A 20,785-nucleotide genomic window follows, 5' to 3' on the forward strand; every position below is an offset into this window, starting at 1 on the left:
ACCCTCTTCTGACCTCCAAGGTCACCAAGCACACACACACACGTGAAAGCAATCTTACATGCATACGTAAAACCCAAGAGTCTTGTTTAAAAAAAATAATGATAGAAGGTCAGGGAGGATATTAAATTCAGACCCAGCTTAAGATCAAAAAATAAATAAGGAAATGAACAAAGGCCCGATAGACCATTTTTAAAAACAACCAACTATCCACCCAAACAACTACCACCTCACAATTTACCAAGCAAATACATTTTGACATCTCTAAAAGTATCCCAGCCTCTTACATTCATCACAGTAACTGTTTCCACAGCAGGGAATGACAACAGCATCAGTCATAATGTCCTTGCAGATGAGGCACAAGAGCTCATCTGGGATAGGATCATCTTCTTCTGAAGATGATGATGGTTCCTCTGGTAAAAAGGGTGGCTTCTCTTTCTTCCCAATTGCATAGGCCTCTCTGTAAAAGATAGTTTCCACATTTTAGGATTGCCAAAAGGCAGGGTAGTCAAATGCTCTATGCTCAGCATACTATATCATAACAGAACATGTAACTTCAGGACAATACACTGAGTTTAGACAAACATGTCTTTCAATGTACCGAGGCAGTTATATCTATCCTCCACAGACATAAATCAGAACTACAATAAGTAAACAAAAGTAAAGAAACACTTTAAAAGCAAATAAAGGATCTCAGAATCCTTAACTCTAGGAACTAAAGGCCAGAGGTAAAACAACATGTTAAGATGCCAGAATGTCCTATGTAAGAGTCAGATAGACAGAATTTGAACTTGGCGAATACCCTTAATCACAATTTTTCTTTAACCAGATGTTTCTTAAAAATAAATAAATAAATAAATAAATAAACACAAAAGTGTCTCCCACACTCCAGCATTCTGTCACACCCATGCAGACACTGATGGGAACTTATCTATAACCAAGGTCATTAGAATAGGTAACCAATGACCTGCCTGTAACTACTTTAAAGATTAATCTACTTGTCAATTAAACATGACTTAATGATTAGAATGCGTCAAACAAATATGAGAGAACGTATCATTATACAATTTTTTTGTCGAAATGAATTTTTCAGGAATGGTAAGCGCTAAATACATCTAAAAACATACAAAAGTCATTCTCAGATTTGCCTCTATTGTTCCATAAGCCCCCACTTCCCTATGCTCAGACAAAGCTGTAAACCATAGGAATTCTTAAGAGAAAATCTGTTTCATTTAGGAACAGGATGTGCTCATCAACGCTGAAATGAAATAGTCTCAGCTGGATGGAGAAGGGTACCTTAGGTGTGTTATTTGTGTTGCAGCTGCTCCATAGACATCACCACGATTCCACAAATAAGTATCAATTTGCTTATGCCCCATTGTTCCCAATTTGTGAAAGAGGAGTCTCCCACTGCCCAAGAGAAAAGAAAAAAGGGAAAAAACAAAAAACGGGGAGGGGAAGAGAACAGGATAGAAAAAGAAACAGAAGAAGAGTCTGAGTTGCTTATCAGTGGTGTTAGTGGAGAGGGTGAATGTTTTCTTTAAAATATTAGGGCTCCCATCTCTCCCCAGTATGGGCTGTGCATCTGACACAAATGAGCTTTTCTCCCCCAGGACTCAAAGCAATGAATTATTAGTTAGGGCTCACAGGTGATGTTAACTTTATCGACACAAATTTCTACTCACTAAGAACTTTTACGTAATATAGATGAAGCAGTCTGCTCTTAAATTGACTGCAAACAATCAATTCCAATTTATAATTGTTCCATAGCATTTATGAAATGTCTCTGGATTAGCTACAGCATACAATGAACCAGAAAAACGCAGGATGGTGGCTGATGGAAGCAGAGGGGTGAAGCAGAGCATGTGAGCAGGGCTGGGGTGGAGGGAGCATCAGTTCTCTGCTAACCAACTACATACTAAAGTGCACATCCCTAACTACACATCCTTTCAATACTAATCCTACATGCTTCTTCAACATTCGTGCAGGAAGCTGGGGAACTCATCTGCCCCTGAGAAAGTAGACAACTGGCCTCGAAAACTGGTTTTGGACAAAGAATGTTCTAGATCTCAACTTGGCAATCTTTTGGAAAGCTAGCTTTAAAATACATAATCAGAATCTTACCACAGTTTCTAAATAAAAACTAGAGATTCAGGGCAGAGAACCAGGAATCCTAGCCTAGAGGAACACTTACAACATACTTATGCATGTTTCTACTGTAGGAGATAAATAAGCACCACTGGGTGTTGGTGGTGCCAGCCTTTAATCCCAGCATTTGAGGGGCAGAGGCAGAGGCAGGCGGACCTCTGTGAGTTCGAGGCCAGCCTGGTCTACAAGAGCTAGTTCCAGGACAGGCTCCAAAGCTACAGAAAAACCTTGCCTTGAAAAAAAAAAACAATAAATAAATAAAATAAAAAAACAAACAAACAAAAAAACCCAACCACCCTACCCCAACCCACTATGACATTTTACAGGGCTGGCCGGGCAGAAATGAACTAATAGTGGTTTGTAAAATAAGCTCTACTTTAGACCAAAGATAATGTAATGTATCTAAACCTACCCAAAAATCCTCAGTATTTCATTTATGCCTGGCATTTAAATTTGCCTCGTTATATTGCTGCACTTGTATTCTTAAACATATGTTTCTCAAATGGTTACATGTCTTATTCACTTAGGAAATGGAAATAGCATATATAAGATAATGTGGGAACATGTATGTGAATGAGGAAGAAAGGAATGACAGAAAGAAAGAATTAGAAGACACAAGGGAAGTGGCACTCACTAATGACAAAAATCCCCAAATTCATTTAAATTTGCAAAAATGGAGCAGACTGCAGCCTCTCAGAATTAACACAGAAATGTAACATGTGGAAATGAACAATTCTGGAATGGAAAATTCCCAAGGAACACAAGTAGCCAAGTTACAAGCCCAAGACTGAAACCCTACACCCTGGGACTGCCTGGTCCCCAGGTCAGCCTGACCTGCATACTCACGCATCTATAGTGGGGATTGCGTATTTCCCGGTGTTCGTAAGCATTGCACCTTTCATGTTAGGGTCTTTCACTTCCATCATAAAACTTCGAGGAATTCCAGTGCTCTTTTTGATTCTAGGGCCAGACTCAAAGTTCTTATCCTGGTTAGAAGGGAGAGAAAAACAGAACAGCCTTCTTTAGTAATGCCTGCACACCTCCTGCAACACTCATCACCGACTACTGACTACTTGTGATACTTTCCCCCAGGAACTCATTTAACTCCCAGAATCAGCTATGTGAACTATGGACTAATAACCACTTCAGAGAAAACCAGACCTAGAAACAAGCAACATGCTCTATTCAACAAGACAGCCAAGGGCTGGAGAGATGGCTCAGAGGTTAAGAGCATTGCCTGCTCTTCCAGGGGTCCTGAGTTCAGTTCCCAGCAACCACATGGTGGCTCACAACCATCTGTAATGGGGTCTGGTGCCCTCTTCTGGCTTGCAGGCATACACACACAGACAGAATATTGTATACATAATAAATAAATAAATAAATATTAAAAACAAAAACAAAAAAAAAAACAAGACAGCCAAGACTTGGGGCCTGGCAACCTACACCCCAAAAGCTGTGCTCATCTGCCATTTTAATGGAGATTTTACCATGGCAAATATGACTAAGAAATAATTTGAAGAAAAACTAGATGTATCAGTTTCTACATGAACTTACCCCGTTTGTTGGGCAATTCTTAATATAATGACCAGGTTTACCACAACGGAAACAGGTATAAGATGGAGGTGGTGGGCCTAGAGGTTTCTTCATGTAACTGAAAAGGAAAAAGAATCAGTATGTAATCAGAAACTTAAGAAAAACAATGTTTCTAATTGTGGGGGCAAACACACCCCAAAATTTGTATTAGCATAAAAATACTTATGAACTTACTTGATTGGGTCGTATTCATGGCCAGATTGCGACATCATTGCTTTAATTTTATCTTCCTCAGAAGCATTGGCTTCAGCCAGATTGGCAGTCTGTTTAACAGGTAATTATTTGACACACACATTAGAAACACATTAAGACCACACAGCAAAGACAACACACTCATCCTACACAGAGCAACATCTAAATGAGCTGCGCTTTAATACACATATAATTGGAGAAGCACTGGGAATTCTTACAGTACTCTATGTCTAGGAGAGCTTGGGAGGCTGAGGAAGTCCTTCTGGGAGCACTCAGACCTTAGACCTTGTCTGTACCTTACATTAGGATCTACATGCATGATTGTTCAAGGAACTTAAAGGCCAGGTGATACTAAATTAAAAGAGAAACACTGATTTTGTCAAACCTTTAAAAAATTCCAAGTGTCCCAGCACTGAGATTACTGTTTACATTTAGAACTTGGAAGGCAGGGGCGGGTAAATGATAGCATTACTACACACAAGTCAGAAGGCTGTTTGCCTAGTAGTGTCAGTTTTTAGTTAGTTCAAAGGTATGCTTTTAAAATTTAAACCCCAGATAAATTTTATGAACTTAATAACCTAACAGTCTAGATATAAACAGGGTCTAAGGGAGTGATTTTCTAGTAACCTGGACCTTGCACCTCTAATACCACGCACATCGGTCACTCACTGAGTTTCATTTTTACATTCATCCACAAAACAAGCAACCAGTTTTAACACTTTATTGTAATTTTATATACAAAAAATGCTTAACATTAACAGAGCTTGGAACAGTAACATTTACAGAAAACTGATTACAGATGTTTAAGAACTAATTTGTTTGAACCCAAATATTATATTTTACAAATAGATTTAAAAAAAAATCCCCAGACTTCCAAAACTTCCCAAATCTTCCCAGCAAGTAACAATGGTAGAAACAGATCAGAACTCAAATTTGGTCCTTACAGTACATAAGAATAAACAGTATATACTATTAGCTGCCAAAGATGTGAACTCTATGCAAAACCACTTTGCATTAGAAAATATAAAATAGGATGGTTCATCCACTTTGTTCAGGATCATTAATTTTAGTGTTCTGTTTTCTTAAGACTAGAGCTTAAGTAGCAACTAATTTGTTAACAGGCCATCTTTTAAGGATACATCTAGGAAATGGACACACCCACAACAAAGCCACGGACAAAATAGGGACAGCACTACGGATAAGCCTTCTCATTTTCATTTCTATTGGCTGTTAAATTAGACTTTACATTTCTGATAGTAGCCAAAGACTTTTGGGAAGCTGGACAGCTTCCTTCTGAGCCCTGAAGCCAGCCTGCTCTGTTCTAAAAACACAATCTGCAATCTAAAATACTGTGTAAAAAAAGAAAAAATCCATCACCAGTGCTTTCCCAAACAGAAGATACACATTTTTGAGAATAAAAGCAAGCAACCTTGTCAAACAACATGGTATACACAATAATTTCAAGGTAACAATTTGGCCCTCTGCCAAAAACATACACACTCATATTCCTGCAAACAGCTTTATAAGTATACACTTAACACAATTCACGTAGTCTGTGTTCAAACAAATTAGGTTGTTTAAAATTTTTCTGATTCAGACAGACTACAAGTCTAAAGCATAAGGAAACAACTGTATCACATTTAAAATAATGACCTTGGTGGGATCAATTCAAAATTTCAAAAATTAACCACATAATCGTCCATGTAAAGGAAATCTTCTGTTTTGGCTATTTTAAAGAAGTCCACATAATTCACAGCCAAAACCAGGGAATTCCTCCAGAATTGTGTTAGTTCCCAATGTCTAATTAAACAGAATTGTGTAAGGGGGAAAAACGGTTAAGTGTAGCTTCCTGTGTTTCTTCAGTCTTGAAGATGAACATTATGCAGGGGCGCTGACCAAGTTACTCCCCTATCTTCTCAGAACGGCAACTACTCTTTACAGGGAAGTCACTGTATGTACGATGCATTCACAAAACATATCCTCCCCCACCCACCTTAAAACAGTACTGTGTCATATTTTAAAAATGTTAGACTTATATTGTCAAGAATATATATATATATATATACCTTTGTAAGCTGGGCCAGAGAAATAGATGCAGAAGAGTCATCAATCTGTTCACAAAAAATTAAACACACATTCAAGTTCCACACTGAAAACATCTGAAAGTGATTATTTAGCCCCTAAAGTCACTTAATGTTAAATATTGGGCATTTTCTTACTTTTCTAAAGTAATATTTTGTTTGAAGCCTGAAAATATGCTCAAGCTATTTTATCTTTTGTGTATACTTCATACCCAGTTATAAAGGCTACATGATGTATGGGAGGCCTTCCTGCAGTGAAAAATGAGAGGGTAGAAAATTCCTCTACTGAAGAGCGGTGACTTAGTACTACATTGTGAGTCCCATGTTTCTCAATGGTCTCTAAATATGATAATGCTCACAACAATGCACACTAGAAGTGAGAATTAAAAAACAATTTCTCCTAATGCCATTAAACAACACTGTAAAAACAAGTAGCTCTTTAGGCCTCAGATAACTGCTGTAAATAAACTTAACAGCTCCCAGGCAATTCCTAGTGTTTTCCTTTTTGAACATCAACTTCTCAGTCTATTTTCCCATCCAAAGAATATAGCTCCACTTGTCAAGAAGCCACAGGTTTCCTTATCAAGGCAGACTGCTAGGCAATGTCACCCCAAAACCAAAAATAAAAAATAAATTAAAAAAAAAAGGGAAAGCAAAAAAAAAAAAGAAAAAGAAAAAAATCAGAAAAGGTAACCTGGGAAAGAGTCAAAGAGCTGTCAAACACAGGGATGGATCTTAATATTTGGAGAAAAGTCAATTTAACCAAACAGGGCGAGGATATATTAAGGACAAAAAGAGCTTTTAAAAATGTATTATATAATGTTAACCTTTTTTTAAGTTTTTTTCACTTGATTCCATTAAATGATTTAGTTTTTAAAAAGATGCTTATCTGCAATATACAAAGGCATTTTTAGTAACCAGTTTCTCGACAAGCTTTCTCTAAAGCTCCTTAGATCCCTATTCATCATTACAGTGTTTTGTATCATACTGGTCAGAATTCTTTGGAACAGAAGGCCTTCAAGTAGGATATCTGGCAAAGAAAATGTTTTCAAATATCCTTCTAAAACTTTTGCAAACAAAAAGTGAAATGCAACAAGTTTCAAATGAAGTTGCCAATATCATATCCACTATAAAAAAATTCAATAAATACAAGAATTACATTTGCTAAATTTAAGACACATCTTATTAGCCATGGTGGTACCTGCATATGATGCTGAAGCAGGAGGACCACAGGTTTGAGAGCTGGGCTAGACAGTGGGTTTGAGGTCAGCATGACCTCTGTAGCAAGACTGTTTCATAAAAGTAAACCTTACAAACACCTTAGGTTTAGTCTGATGGGTACAATTACAGGAATGTTTAGTTAGACGAATGATTATTTGTTCCACACATAAGGACAGCAGAGTTCAGCGTGTGCTAAGCCCACATTTCTAATGTGTAACCACTAACGTGTAAGACAGACCTCTCCTGCTTAGCTCTTATGAATTTTTTAAGGACTAATCGAAAGAAGCAGAAAAAAGAAATTAGGAAAAAATATATTCTTATTCAGAAGGAAGTCTAACCCATTCAGGTTTATTTTTAAAAGATCTACATTTTAAATCACCAGGAATTACTGTAACGTAGGTGACAAAGGTCTGACTAAACAGTTGCTAACCCAATCAAATCCACCCTGTAACTAATGCTGTCACTTTGTTTGCTTTCCTCCACTTCTTTTATCATGGACTTGAGTTTAAAGTGGTTTCCCACAAATTACATTGTAATTACGGTTTTCCCCACCAAATAATCTCTATAGTATCTAAAGACTTTACAATCTAAGAGGTCAAATTTACCAAAAATTTAGAAAAGTATCCAATTTTACATACAGCAGTAAAAAAATAAGAAAGAATGGCTAAAAATGATTAGGAATCTATATTTCCAAAACCATCATAAAAAGTAACTTCTCAGTAAAATACTGCAAAACCTGCCATATTTAAAAATGATGTGTACTACAGATATCACTAAGATTAGCCCTCCTCTCTTATTTTCTTCTGCAAGCACCTGAAATCTTTTTAGGCCAATTACATTTGAATGAAACGTACAATGTAATCCCAATGTTAGCAAGAGCATCTAGCTTTGCAGTAACAGTCCAACATGGAAGGATGACTAAAAGCTTAGGGGAATAAATAGTCATCTTTGATCAGATTTGGCTTAAATTACCAAAAATGCACTGGTATATGGTGGTCCACACTTGTTTACCAGCACTTGAGAGGCTGAGGCTGGAGGACCGCCATGAGTTCAAAGGTGGTCTTGGCTAAAAAAGAGCAAGTACCAGACCAGCTGGAGTTGTTACACAGCAGGACCTTGATGTCTTCAAAAACAAAAAGCAAAAAACAAAAAAGTTTTCAAAAACCAAGCTGCACAAGACAGTCTAAGACGGCAATCCAGCACATGGGAGGTGAGGTAAAACATAAGCATTCAGTGGCAGTCTCCTATACAGAGGTAGTCTGAGCTATGAGATCCCCATCTCAAAATACAAAACCAAAATGTATATAGACATACTTTATATAATCAGCATTTTAAAATTTTGCCCAGGATCTCTATTTTGCTTGTTAATGTGTATAGCCAAACCATCCATTCCTAAGTTATGAATACTAATTAGTCAGTGAAAATGTTTCTGTGATCCTAAATGTCAACAAACCATCCAAGCAAATAAAAGATAGAGACAACAGATTATGTTATGTCTCCATCTCACTTAATTCTACCTAAAAATTAAAACTGTTTAAAGCACTAAAACGAAGAGAAATCTGAATAAGCTTACAATAAATTTCTTATAAATGTAATACAGACATGCCAGGGAACACACAAGGCTAAAAGAATGTTAACTTTATTTATGAACATGTGATTTGTGTTTATACACATGCTAATAAACAAAAAGGAAATTATTGTCTTCAAGAAATAAAACTTCATCTGAATTAATTTTAAATACTATATAAAAATAGTTTGTACAAATGTGTTACATTTACTACTACAGTCACCAGGACAGTTTTTCTAATTTGTGCTAGCATTTGGATACATAAAAATCAGTTTTAAACCAATCACCAGCAAAACAGAAACTTGGACAGTTTTACAGCATTATGCTTTAAAAAACAAAAACCCAAAAACAAAAAAATAAAACCCAAAAACAAACGCCCTCCCCCACACCCAAAAAGCAACCCATATATCCAAATGTGGGGGAAAATCCCCCAAACACTGACTTTTTTTCTTTGAATCACTGTATTTAGACAGGAACTAAAGGCCATACACTTTAGAGAACAAGTTCAAAGTTGATATATTCTACTTATCATGTTTAAGATCCAATGATCCAAGGTTAGTGAAATGCCTCATACACAAATATCGGCAGTATTTAAAAAAGAATAAAATGAAACAGCAAGCAATACCCCTGATTTCTAAATGAAAATTTCAAATACTGTGTTTTTGTGTACAAGTTTTCAGCCTGAGCAGTAAAATGTTTAGAGAACCATCAAGTTACAGAACCCAGTTAAGATAGCCCTGTGTTCTGAGGCACCGTCCCACAATTTACAAGTGATACTTTTATTTATAAGCTCAAAGCCAAAATAGTGTCACACTACAGGTTACACTGTAGTCATAAAAAGATGTTATCCCAGTTAACCGGGATTTGCTTTTGATAAGATACAGCTTCTGATACTATTTAACTAATGCAGCAGTTTAGCATTTTATGAGAGGGAAACATTCCAATTAGAATAAACTAGCTTGTTATGAACTGCATAAAACCATTAAAATCATTGGCATGTTTCTGCACTCTGGGTGGTGGAGATTAAATTTCAGTCTGTACTGTATGGTATAAAAGTACACAAAGGACAGGAGCTCACAGGTGCCAAATAAAGCAACACTGACTAATAAAGCTGCATCCAAAGCCTCTCAAAAGCTCTTTTCTGAGTGTGTTTGAACTTGGAGAAAGAACCAATCAATAATGTAAGTTCTGCATGTTGCTAATCCATTTTTGAAAGCCATCAATCAGGCAGGAAAAAAGCCCTAGTAAACTAAGTGAAACAACGTGAAAATGGCAAAATATACACTCCAAACAATTTTTTTTATTGCAAGAAACAAAAAGCACAAAACAGCCTGTACATACATACAAAATACTAACTAATAGACAGACAGATGTAGAACATGTTGTCATGTTCTTCAGTGTTAAACCTACACCATCTAAAAAGAATCATACATTACTGTACACCACAGTGTCATACAGGGAGAATGCTATCATATTTAATATGAAACAGTTTAAAAGGGCACCAATTAGCCATTTCTACAGAGTAACTACAAATTATGCCACATATATCCATATTCAACTGAACTGTCATCAAAATACAATTTATTTACAGTGTGTGCTATGGTCAGTTGGGTATTCTAAATGATTTACTTCACTGAAAACATTATAAAGGTAAAAACAATTGTGTAGAAAAAGGGTGATTGTGTTTTTACATACTGCTTTTGTAGTTCCCATCACTGGTTCAGTTCGACTTCTAAAAAATAAAATAGAAACAGAAACTAACATTAGCTATTTTTGAATTTCACGTACGTGTTTGTGTGTGTATATTTTTTTAGACTCATTTAGCCTAGATCAGCCTTGAACTCACTATATAGTCAAGGCCAATCCTCTTGATCTTCCTCCCCATGTGCTAGAATAATACGTCTGCATCACCATGTATAACTAACAATATTAATACATACCTCTAATTTTAGGTCTTTAAGAATACAATTTTCTTTTGATACAAAGCTTTAATATAATCAATTTCTTAATACAATGAGCAAGTAACTGATAATTATTTGTCATTACTAAATAGTTTAAGATACATTCCTACTTTCTAAAACAATTCCAAATTGAGGCATTCTGAAATAGAGACATTATATCATTTCTGAAAAGGTACTGCATTTATAAACTCTGTGGTTTACTTATAATGAACTGAGTAAGTATTTCCTCCTCCTTTTTTTGGTAAATCTAGATATAAATTTCTACATATCCAATTTCTTAAGCAGAACAGCGCCAGTAACATTTTTGACGGACTGCTCTATCTGCTGTGCTCAAAAACTAGCTTTCAAATCCAGACAAAACAGGCTGATGATTATAATTTTAAAAATATTTTAAAGCCAAGCAGTGGTGGCACATGCCTTTAATTCCAGCATTCAGGAGGCAGAGGCAAGCAGATCTCTGAATTCCAGGCCAGCCTGGACATAGTGAATTTCAGGACAGTCAGGGCTGTATAGACAGCTTGTTTCAAATTCCAAACAAATCAAAATAATAACCAATTTACTGAACAAAATTTAAGGTCTCTAAAAGATACAACATAATATGAAATATTTTAAAATCCATTTTATACTTGTGTATAATTGGACAAATTGTTGCTAAAACATAAACAAGCCCAACATTTCTCTCGTCTTGATAGACTGAAGGGGGACCAGAACTGAAGTGCTAAGAATAGGCTTTTTAATGTCTAAAGTTTACTGTGGAGAAAATACTAGACAGCACTTAAAAGGAATCTTTAAATTCATGTGATTTCTGAACTACTGACAATATAACTTGAACTTTCTAATAATTGCTCAAACTGAGAAGTACTTTGAGGCAAACATAAACAGAAATCTTACATATAATAAGCAATTTTGTATGAAGCAAACTTAACATGTCCATGAACCTCAAATATCCTTTTCAAGGGGCTGGAGAGATGGCTCAGAGGTTAAGAGCATTGCCTGCTCTTTCAAAGGTCCTGAGTTCAATTCCCAGCAACCACATGGTGGCTCACAACCATCTGTAATGGGGTCTGGTGCCCTCTTCTGGCCTGCAGGCATACACACAGAATATTGTATACATAATAAATAAATATTTTTTAAAAAATATCCTTTTCAAGAGTTTCTGAATATCAAAAAAAATCTAGAGATGAAATATCTAATATTTGTTTCACTTATTACTTTGTGTGTGTTTTTCTGAGACAGTCTCTATTATAAAGCCCTGGTATATACCAGTTTAGCCTATGTAGATCCACTCACTTTTGCTTCCTAAGTGCTGGGATTAAGGCATGTGCCACCACACCCTACTTTATACAAGTTTTTAAAAAGCAAACAGTAATGTAATTTCATGCTAAAACAAAAAATAATTCTACAGTTCTGCTGTCAATATAAAACTTCTCAGATAACCATGCCCAGTGAAGATCTGTAATTTCAACTCTCAGGAGGCTGAGGCAGCAGGGTATCAAGTTCAAGGCCACTGGGTCTATGGAGTAGGTTCCACCACCAGCCCAAACTTAATAGAATTCTGTCTTGAAATACTAAAATAAGGAAGAGGTCTACAGATGGAGATCAGTGGTAGAGTGTTTGCCTAACACGAGCAAAGGACTAGGTTTAATCCTCAGCATTGCATAAATACTAAAGAAAAATTGTTAGGAATATAGTTTTGTCTCTTTTTTAATAAATAGAGGTTTTAAACTATTCTCAAAGATTGCCATAATTTTAATAACAGATATTCATCCTATGCTAAGAGCTATTTAATTCCTAATACACTCTACAAGCTGGAGAGAGTTATCACCAGGTATTTATAGGGGAATGGATATAGGATTTGCACTCCCACCCACTGTGGATACCAAAAAGATGCTCAAATCATTTACAGAAAACAGCATGCACTTTTATATAAACTGTGCAATATTCTGTACCTTAAATCACCTCCAGATTTAAGAAAATGTGATATATAAGCAATTATGACGCTACTGCTCTGCACTTACTGCAGACACAGCGTAGCATGATGAAAAAAAATCCAGAGACAAGATATTGGGGTTCAACCTGAAGGTCAGAAAAGCAAAATAGCCAGCCACTGGCTCTTACCTCTACCTCAGTCCGAAATGGTGTTCCTGCCTCCAGGAATCTCAGAATGAGACTGTGTGAGAGCTGCCCACCACCTAGTCTTATATTTCTCTCAAGGGCTGGATTAAAGGCGTGCACCACTACCGCCTGGTTTCTATGGTGACTAGTGTGGCTACTGGGAATAAAGGTGTGTGTCACCATCGCCTGGGTCTTTAAGGCTGACCAGTGTGGTTTTTTACTCTCTGATCTTCACACAGGCTTTATTTATTAAAATACAAATGAAATATCAGACTTCCCCTTTTTGTCTAAAATAGAAGGCTGTAACTAATATAAGAAAAACTATATACAATAAGTACAATGACTATATACAATACAGGCAATAAATATATCAATAAAGTCTAGTCCATTTGCATTTCACAAATACAGAGAAAATACTCTGTACCTATCCTAAAATAATAAAGCTTGCTTGATACAGGCAATAAATACATCAATAAGGTCTAGTCTATTTGCATTTGACAAATACAGAGAAAATACTCTGTATCTATCCTAAAATAATAAAGCTTGCTTGAAATCAGAGAGTAAAATAGCCGCACTGGTCAGCCTTACAGACGAGGCAGTGGTAACACACACCATTATCCCATTAGGCACACTAGTTTGCCATAAAAACTGGGTGTAGTGGTGCACACTTTTAAAATCCCAGCAATAGAGAGGAAGTTAAGACGGGAGGAGACAGCTCCCAGACAGTCTCATTCTAAGGATTTCTGGAGGCAGGATCTCCATTTCAGACTCAGGTAGAGATAAGAGCCAGTGGCTGTCTGTTTTACTTCTTTGATCTTCAGGCAAGCTTTATTTATTAAAATACAAATGAAATATCACAACACAGAATAGTTGGATAAAAGTTCTGACAACTGTGCCAGTTACACTCATAACCCTGCTGTAGAGAAATCCTAAAACAGGCAATTTATCCAAAATGAGATGAAATCAAATGAGCCTGATTCATAATGGCCATTGAACTAAAGACTCGTATTGATAAAAAGCTTATGTTGGCATTACTTAATATTCATGATGCTGCCAGGGGGGAAATTAAAAAAAAAAAAGGTAACTAAAAAACTCCTATTACAGTTTTCATAATTAGCACGATAAAATTTTAGTGTTAAATATTTTGAAACCTTTTTTAAAAAGTCTACTTCGGTAAATGCATAAGCTTTTATAAATACTCACATAACATATGTCTTGCTTGTGGACTTAACACCTCCAATAGGAATCCTTCTGACAATTACAGATGAATTTTTAGGAATTAGCGCATTATCATCAGTGTATTCTGAAAACAAAGAGTCAAATTTCTGTTTAGGGATTTGACTAAGTACTCAGGAATGAGAAAACTTCAAAAATCAGCTTTATGGGAAGTGAGCTTACAGTACAAGAATACCAAAATGCATGTCCTTTGCATTTAGGTTACTAGTATTGTAAGAAGAAATATCCCAGTCCTCTGTTGGTTCCTTCAAAGGATATAATATAGTTAGCTATGTTCTTGGCTCTAGGACCTCCTCTACTTTCTGAAACTCATAGTCTCATAAGACTATGCTGCTTCCCAGCTCATTTAACCAAGAAATGCTTGAAAAGGAAACAATGGGGTTATCTAAAATGAGTGTACCTTCCTAGTCCCTAAGCATGAGCTACGTATTATGATTCATGTTCTTATGCAGTATATTGCTAGAAAACACAGGTTATACATGAAATTATGTTGTTTTTTAAAATAAAAGAGTGGAGAATGTGCATTATTTTCAAGAGAATATTGTTTTAAACAAAGCCTCTTGGAAGAACTGTATTTGTAAATGAAAAGCCAGCCAGGCAGACCAAAAAAACCTAAATGAATATAGTATTGACTCAGGGTGAACAACGTGAGGGAAACAAACGACACAAAGATGACTGTAGCGCTGAAGAAAATCAGAGACTTACATGAAATAAGGTGGGCAAGTATAAGCCGAATGCTGATTTATACTTTGTTTCTATGTACAACAAAAAAAATTTACTAATGTATTTTATGTGAGGTGATGACAATTTATGTCATAAAAAGACTTGCTCTGGAATCAGCCAGGGAGATGAACTGAACAGAAACAGGGTGAGTCATAAAGAAGGCTGCTTCAGACTCTGGTGATAGCCAGCATTAGATGGTCAAAATGCTATGGAGGCCTGCTCATGGACTAAATTCTGTAAAAATGGAGAAAGAAGAACCAGGCATGAATTCCTAGGCTCCTAGTTTTAGCAAATGGATGTCACTTTTTAAGAAGTTTGAGGAGGAATGAGTAACATTTTTCTACTCTATAATTACAATAGTTCTATAAGAATGAAATTAAGTAGGCCTTAAGTGTAGTAAAAATTGTTAAGGAAGGAATGAGTAAAATTATCAGGGAAAAAACAACACACAACCTTATAGATGCATAACTCTCCATCAATCTCACAGAAGAAGACCAGGGCTCACTTTTCTTTTTTTGGTTTTTGAGACAGGGTTTCTAGGTCAAACAGTCTTAACTATCCTGAAAATTGCTTTGTAATCAGGCTGGCATCGAACTCAGAGATTCCCTGTCTCTGCCTCCCGAGTACCAGGATTAAAAGTGTGAGCCATCACTGCTGGGCCAGGGTTCACCCTCAATGCTACTTGCCTCACTTAACATACCAAACACAAAGTGGCTAGCCTTATTTCATGCTTTTAATGTGTATCCACTTTACTTTTGGTCATCAAGCATTTAGTATTCCTTTTCTACAGCAAACTGTCCAACCAAGAGTTCTTTAGTTTGTTTTTAGTTGTTGACTATGTCTCACAGGCATCCAATCAAGAATGATGCAATTTCCTAAACGTAGGCATGCAAGCCTACCATTATCTTCAACAGTCCCAATTACAAGCAACATGAATAAGAAAAATCAGAAGCAGGAAATTGGGAGATTTTTTAATAAGTTTAACAATTCTAGAATCCAAGCCGGGCAGTGGTGGTGCACACCTTGTAATCCTAGGAGGCAGAGGCAGGTGGATCTCTGAGTTCAAGGCCAGCCTGATCTACAAGAGCTAGTTCCAGGACAGGCACAAAAGCTACAGAGAAACCTTGTCTCAAAACAAACCAATTCTAGAACCCAAACTTAAGTGTCAAAGGTTTGACTGTTTTTTAAATGTACTCACAAAACCTTTCAAGAACAACTTAATAAGGTGGGGTAGTGACAAGCCTACAATTCCAGCACTCAAGAGGTTGAGGCAGGATTGTCACTTACAGCAAGATCTGGTTAAATAAACAAAGACAACCTAATTTGATCAACACATGCTGTATTACACTACTAAAGTCAGGTGCTCCAACACACTCAAATACAGGGTTCTAGCTGTACAGTTAAAGAATTCGTGTTTACGTCAGTTTCCTAAGCCCAAGAGAGTCTGACACACAAATCCCTAACAAGTAGTTCCTTTAAATCTAAAAGGCTCAGAGGATGGAGATTTAGCTCAGTGGCAGAGCACTTGCCTCAGCTCTCAGAGAGTAATTTAGCAGTATAAATTTTATCTAAAAAAAGAAAAGTTATGGATAGAATGAAAAACAAGATGAATATAAAGAATGGATAGCCAGAATAAAGATAAAAAACAAACAGAGCAAGTTCCAGGACAGTCTCCAAAGCTACAGAGAATCCCTGTCTCAAAAAAACCAAGAAACAAAACAAAACAAATAAAAAAAAAGAAACCCATATTCATCTTCCAAATCAACCAAGTTGATCCAGTATGAAGGTTACTAGGTGAATGGGAGGATTAGTATAAAAAACAACCTACAAAAACAAAAGTTTTCTCTAAAGATCATTTGGAATTCATTGCAAAATAACAATCTAGAAACAAGCAGAATTAATTTCAAAACAGAAGTTTGACAAGCATTTTAATTTTACCAAAGGTTTATGGTCCCAGTTAACTGACAGATTTTTTAGAACTAAAGGAATGTTTTACAGAAACACTGAAGATGAGTAATTTAAATTTACTAAAAAATACACTTTTCTTCTAGGGTCTAGAATCTAGACACTCTAAGAAACCAAGTATCATAAACACTTATTTTGTTGTAAACTTTAATTTACTGGACGGTTCTAAACCAAGTAGAATTCTCATTCAACTGTCTTGTAAAACTGGGTCCCTGTCTGGATTAGCATGCTTGGTGCCTGTGGAGCCAGAGGCTGCAGATCTCAGAACTCAAGTTCTGAATTTTGAGTTCCCATGAGGGCATATGTGGGCTCTGGGAACAAAGTGGGGTCCTCTGCAAGGACAATAAGCACTCTTGACGGCTGAGCCCTTAAGTTTCCGTACCACTATCAATAACCGCCCCTAATCTGAGTGTATAAAGCAAAGAAAGCTCCCACAACTTTTTCTTAATCAACCTAACATCAACATTAAACTTTTTCCAGCTAAGAAGAAAACATGCTGTGGGCAAAGAACTTCCCTGCATTTCAGGTGTTGTATTACCCGTCCTAAACTAGAAAAAAAATACAAAGTCACAAAAATGGCAATTTGTGAACAAGAATTTTTAGTTGCAACTTACTCCAGTTTAAAGGCAACTTTTAACTGTTGGTTGGTAGCAAGCCTAGTTTCAAATAATTCAACCATACAATATTGTAATAAAAATAAAACCAGTATACTTGTAAGTGGCTAATATTCCCTAATTTCATCTTTCCTCTCATTCATAAAGATGTATTTCTACAGCAATGTAGTAAAAAAAGGCCATGTGTTTTGTAAAGTAGACTTCAACACGAAGAGCTGTTTTGGGTGGCTTACTTAGCTGTTTATTACCATCAACAACCTTTCCTCTTCCAAAACAGAGAGGAATTACAGAAAAATACAATTACTGAAAGGGTATTTACTTTAAGTAGACAATATTTTTGCATTATAATTATGCATATGTCTGCATTACAAATGAAAAACTGGTCTTCAAGATTTGTCCTACCTACCAAACTACAGGCTAATGAGATAAGACCATACCCCAAAACTACAACTAAAAACCCATGCCACACCCTCTATCAAATTTAGCTTGGTGAAGCATGCCTTTGATTCCAGCACTCAAGGCAGAGGCAAAGGCAAGCTGATCTCTGTAAATCAGGGGCTAGCCTGATCTATGTAGCAAAGTCCAGGCCAGTAAGGGCTACATAGTAAGATGATGTCACAAACAAAACAACCCCATTTAGAATACTTTCCCCCACATCCTATTAGTAAATATCAGAAGTCTGATCTACTAAAACCCACCCATCAGCATTACTATTCTGAGAAAAAAAAACAAGTTCAAGTCAGAAAAGATACATCCACCATTCAAGTCCCAATATTACTGTTTTTGCAGGAGGAGGTGGTGTATATCCCTTTAATTCCAGCACTAGGGAGGCAGAAGCAAAAAGATCTGACTTCAAGGTGGCCCACACCTTTGATCTCAGCAATAGGGAGGCAGAGTAAGGCAGATCTGAGTTGAGGCCTGCTTGGTAAACAGTCAGTTCCAGGTAAACAGACCAGGGCTGTTACACAGAAAAACCCGTCTCAAAAAGAAATAAAATAAAAACAAGTCCTAATATGGCTTTTAAAATGAACTCAAGGGTTCTAACTAGTGGCTTCCTTGTATTCCCATACAGTAGCACTGAACTACTTTTCAGAAACCTAGTTATATATATGTAGCAATCCAGGGCCTTGCACTTTGAAGACTTCCAGAACTGCTAGGTTAATGTCATCAACTAAGGGTTGTGTGCTGCTGGGTGTGGTCTAACACCTGCATTCCCCACACTTGGGGCTGGAGGCTAGCCTGGGCTACACAATTCACCTTTGACTAAGTATCAATAATTCTGGAATTACACCACAGTGGTCAGATTGGACATTTTATATTCCAAAACACTGATTAAATCCTCAAAATACCCCCTTTCCACAAGCAACCCGGAAAATAAAAGGGGGAACATGCAATTTTCTGTTAACTTCAAATCGATGCTAGGTTAGCAAACAAGATCTATCTACTGCTGCTTTAACAAATAATGGGAAACCTTTTGAGCACTCCTCTCCTGATGGGAAAAAATAAGTTAGGGAACGCCACAAGGCAAAAACCCAACAGACTTGGATGACAATCCTTTCTCTTTTCAATCCCTCTCGTGTTAAAATTCAATAAATTAAAAAAAAAGGGGGGGGGGTGACACATTTGAGAAGAACCAGATTAACACGTTTTTGGATTAGCCTACTGGAGATGACCCCAGCATTCGAAAGGCAAACAGGCCAGTTAAACTCCAAGGTCGGGTGCTGCAATCCTTGGCTATCAATGAAACTCTGTGTATTACAACGAATAGGAATGGAGGTAAGGCCTCTAACAAGCAACTTATAATGCCCACCTTGACCCAATAAATACCTGCCTGCCATGTGCCTCTTACCTTCCTTCGTCTGCGCGTTGGTGATCTGAAGATCGCTATCGGCAGCTTTCAGCTTTTCTCTCCCCATAATCTGCTTCTTTAAGTCGCAGAGGGAGATATGGAGCCCATCAAAGGTGACGGTGTCGTAGTTGAGTTTAGAGGAAAATTTATAGTGCACACAGGACATTGTGGCAAAGGATTCCTAAGGTTCAGCGAGGAGACGTGGACACTCTCAATATACGTATATTTATAAACTTAAGAGCAAAATATATACACACACAAAACACTCAAAAGACAACGAAGGACCCTAAGGCCTCAAATTAAATACCCCCCAACCACAAGCGGGGGTTCGTGAGAACAATAATCCGGAACCCCCCGTACTCAGAATCGCTTCATGTGGGAGGAGCAGGACGGGAAAAGGGGCAATCGAGGATCCGCCAACCGGCACAATGTCACCCGTCTGGGTCCCCCTCGCTCATGCTAAGGGCCGGCAAGAGACAGGGCAGGCGGTGCAGTCAGTAGCGGTCAGTCCACACGTTAGAGTCCGAATGACCCCGCGGGGTCAGGGGTCCATAGCGGCCGCACCTCCCGGCTGGTCTCTCTCCGTGGATGGGGGTGACCCAGGCCCCGGGAGAAGGTTGCGGGGAGAGGGCCTAGGCCCGGAGTCCACGAGCGGTCTCTCGCCTCCTCCCGGCTTCCGGACGACCGGCGTCGGCGTCCCCAGGCCCAGGCCCCCACCGCACACACACCCTGGCGCCTGCTCCCCGGAGGCCACGAGCGGCCCGCGGCCTAGGCCGAGATCGCGCGATCGGCGGAGGAGAGGCCTTCCAGCGGCCGCCCGGTTCGGCTCCGCCTCCCCCCCGCCGCCGCGCCGCCGCCTGACACAAAGCCGCTGCGGGGCCCAGCTAGGCCGCGAGGCCCTTCCTCACCACCCCGGGCCCCGGCCGGCGGCTTCGTTGGCCCCGGGGACACTGCCGAGGCTGCCCGACTCTTCCTCTTGCCGCTCCTCGCGCTGCTCCCGCTTCTGTCGCCTTTGAGCCCACGACCGCGTCGGGAAGCCCAGAAACGGTCGGGCGGCGGCTAGGGCTTCGCTGGATTGCCTCTTTTCTTTTTTTTATTCTGCCCCCCAGGCCGCTCTCGGGCCCGCACCCAGCGCCGGCGACACCTCCGCGCCAGGAACTATGGCGGCCGCGGCCTGGCTTCGGGCGAGCGCCCCCACTCCGGGGTCTCTTAAGCAGGGACAGCACGGGCGGCGCACGCGAGGCGGAGCTTGGGCGTGCGCCGATAGGCGGGCCGGGGGCGGGGCCGTGGCGTCACAAAGCGCACCGGCCCGCCCACGTGACCTCGCGCTTTGTGACTCGGAGCGTGGAACCAGAAGCAGCGGGGAGAACGGGAGGAACTATTTGTGTCGGGAGGGAGGGGGAGGCGGACTGTCCTACTGGGCGGGCCTGGAAGGGGCGCGCACGCCGCCGCGGCTCTAACTGCTGCGGGCTGTGCCGAGGGGTGAGCCCCTGACCGACCGTGACGGCTACTGTGCGTGCGCT

General features: G+C 38.7%; 1 protein-coding gene across 2 annotated transcripts in view; it reads right to left on the minus strand.

The window, feature by feature from the left end:
* Nucleotides 1–20,516, minus strand: part of Rbbp6 (RB binding protein 6, ubiquitin ligase) — a 33,595-nt gene extending 13,079 nt beyond the window's left edge. For both annotated transcript variants that reach the window (XM_041667276.1, XM_041667275.1), the window contains exons 1-8: nt 19,263–20,516; nt 14,079–14,178; nt 10,495–10,531; nt 5,997–6,041; nt 3,913–4,001; nt 3,700–3,796; nt 2,992–3,131; nt 285–457 (exon numbers count right to left, since the gene is read on the minus strand). In XM_041667276.1, coding sequence (XP_041523210.1) covers nt 285–457; nt 2,992–3,131; nt 3,700–3,796; nt 3,913–4,001; nt 5,997–6,041; nt 10,495–10,531; nt 14,079–14,178; nt 19,263–19,428 — 847 coding nt within the window. In that variant the 5' untranslated portion in view covers nt 19,429–20,516. The remainder of the gene's footprint in view (nt 1–284; nt 458–2,991; nt 3,132–3,699; nt 3,797–3,912; nt 4,002–5,996; nt 6,042–10,494; nt 10,532–14,078; nt 14,179–19,262) is intronic.
* Nucleotides 20,517–20,785: the final 269 nt, after the last annotated feature.

Source organism: Microtus oregoni, unplaced genomic scaffold, assembly GCF_018167655.1.
Source record: "Microtus oregoni isolate MIOR12 unplaced genomic scaffold, Mior012 000016F_ref0000370, whole genome shotgun sequence".
In the NCBI taxonomy this organism is placed as follows: Eukaryota; Metazoa; Chordata; class Mammalia; order Rodentia; family Cricetidae; genus Microtus; species Microtus oregoni.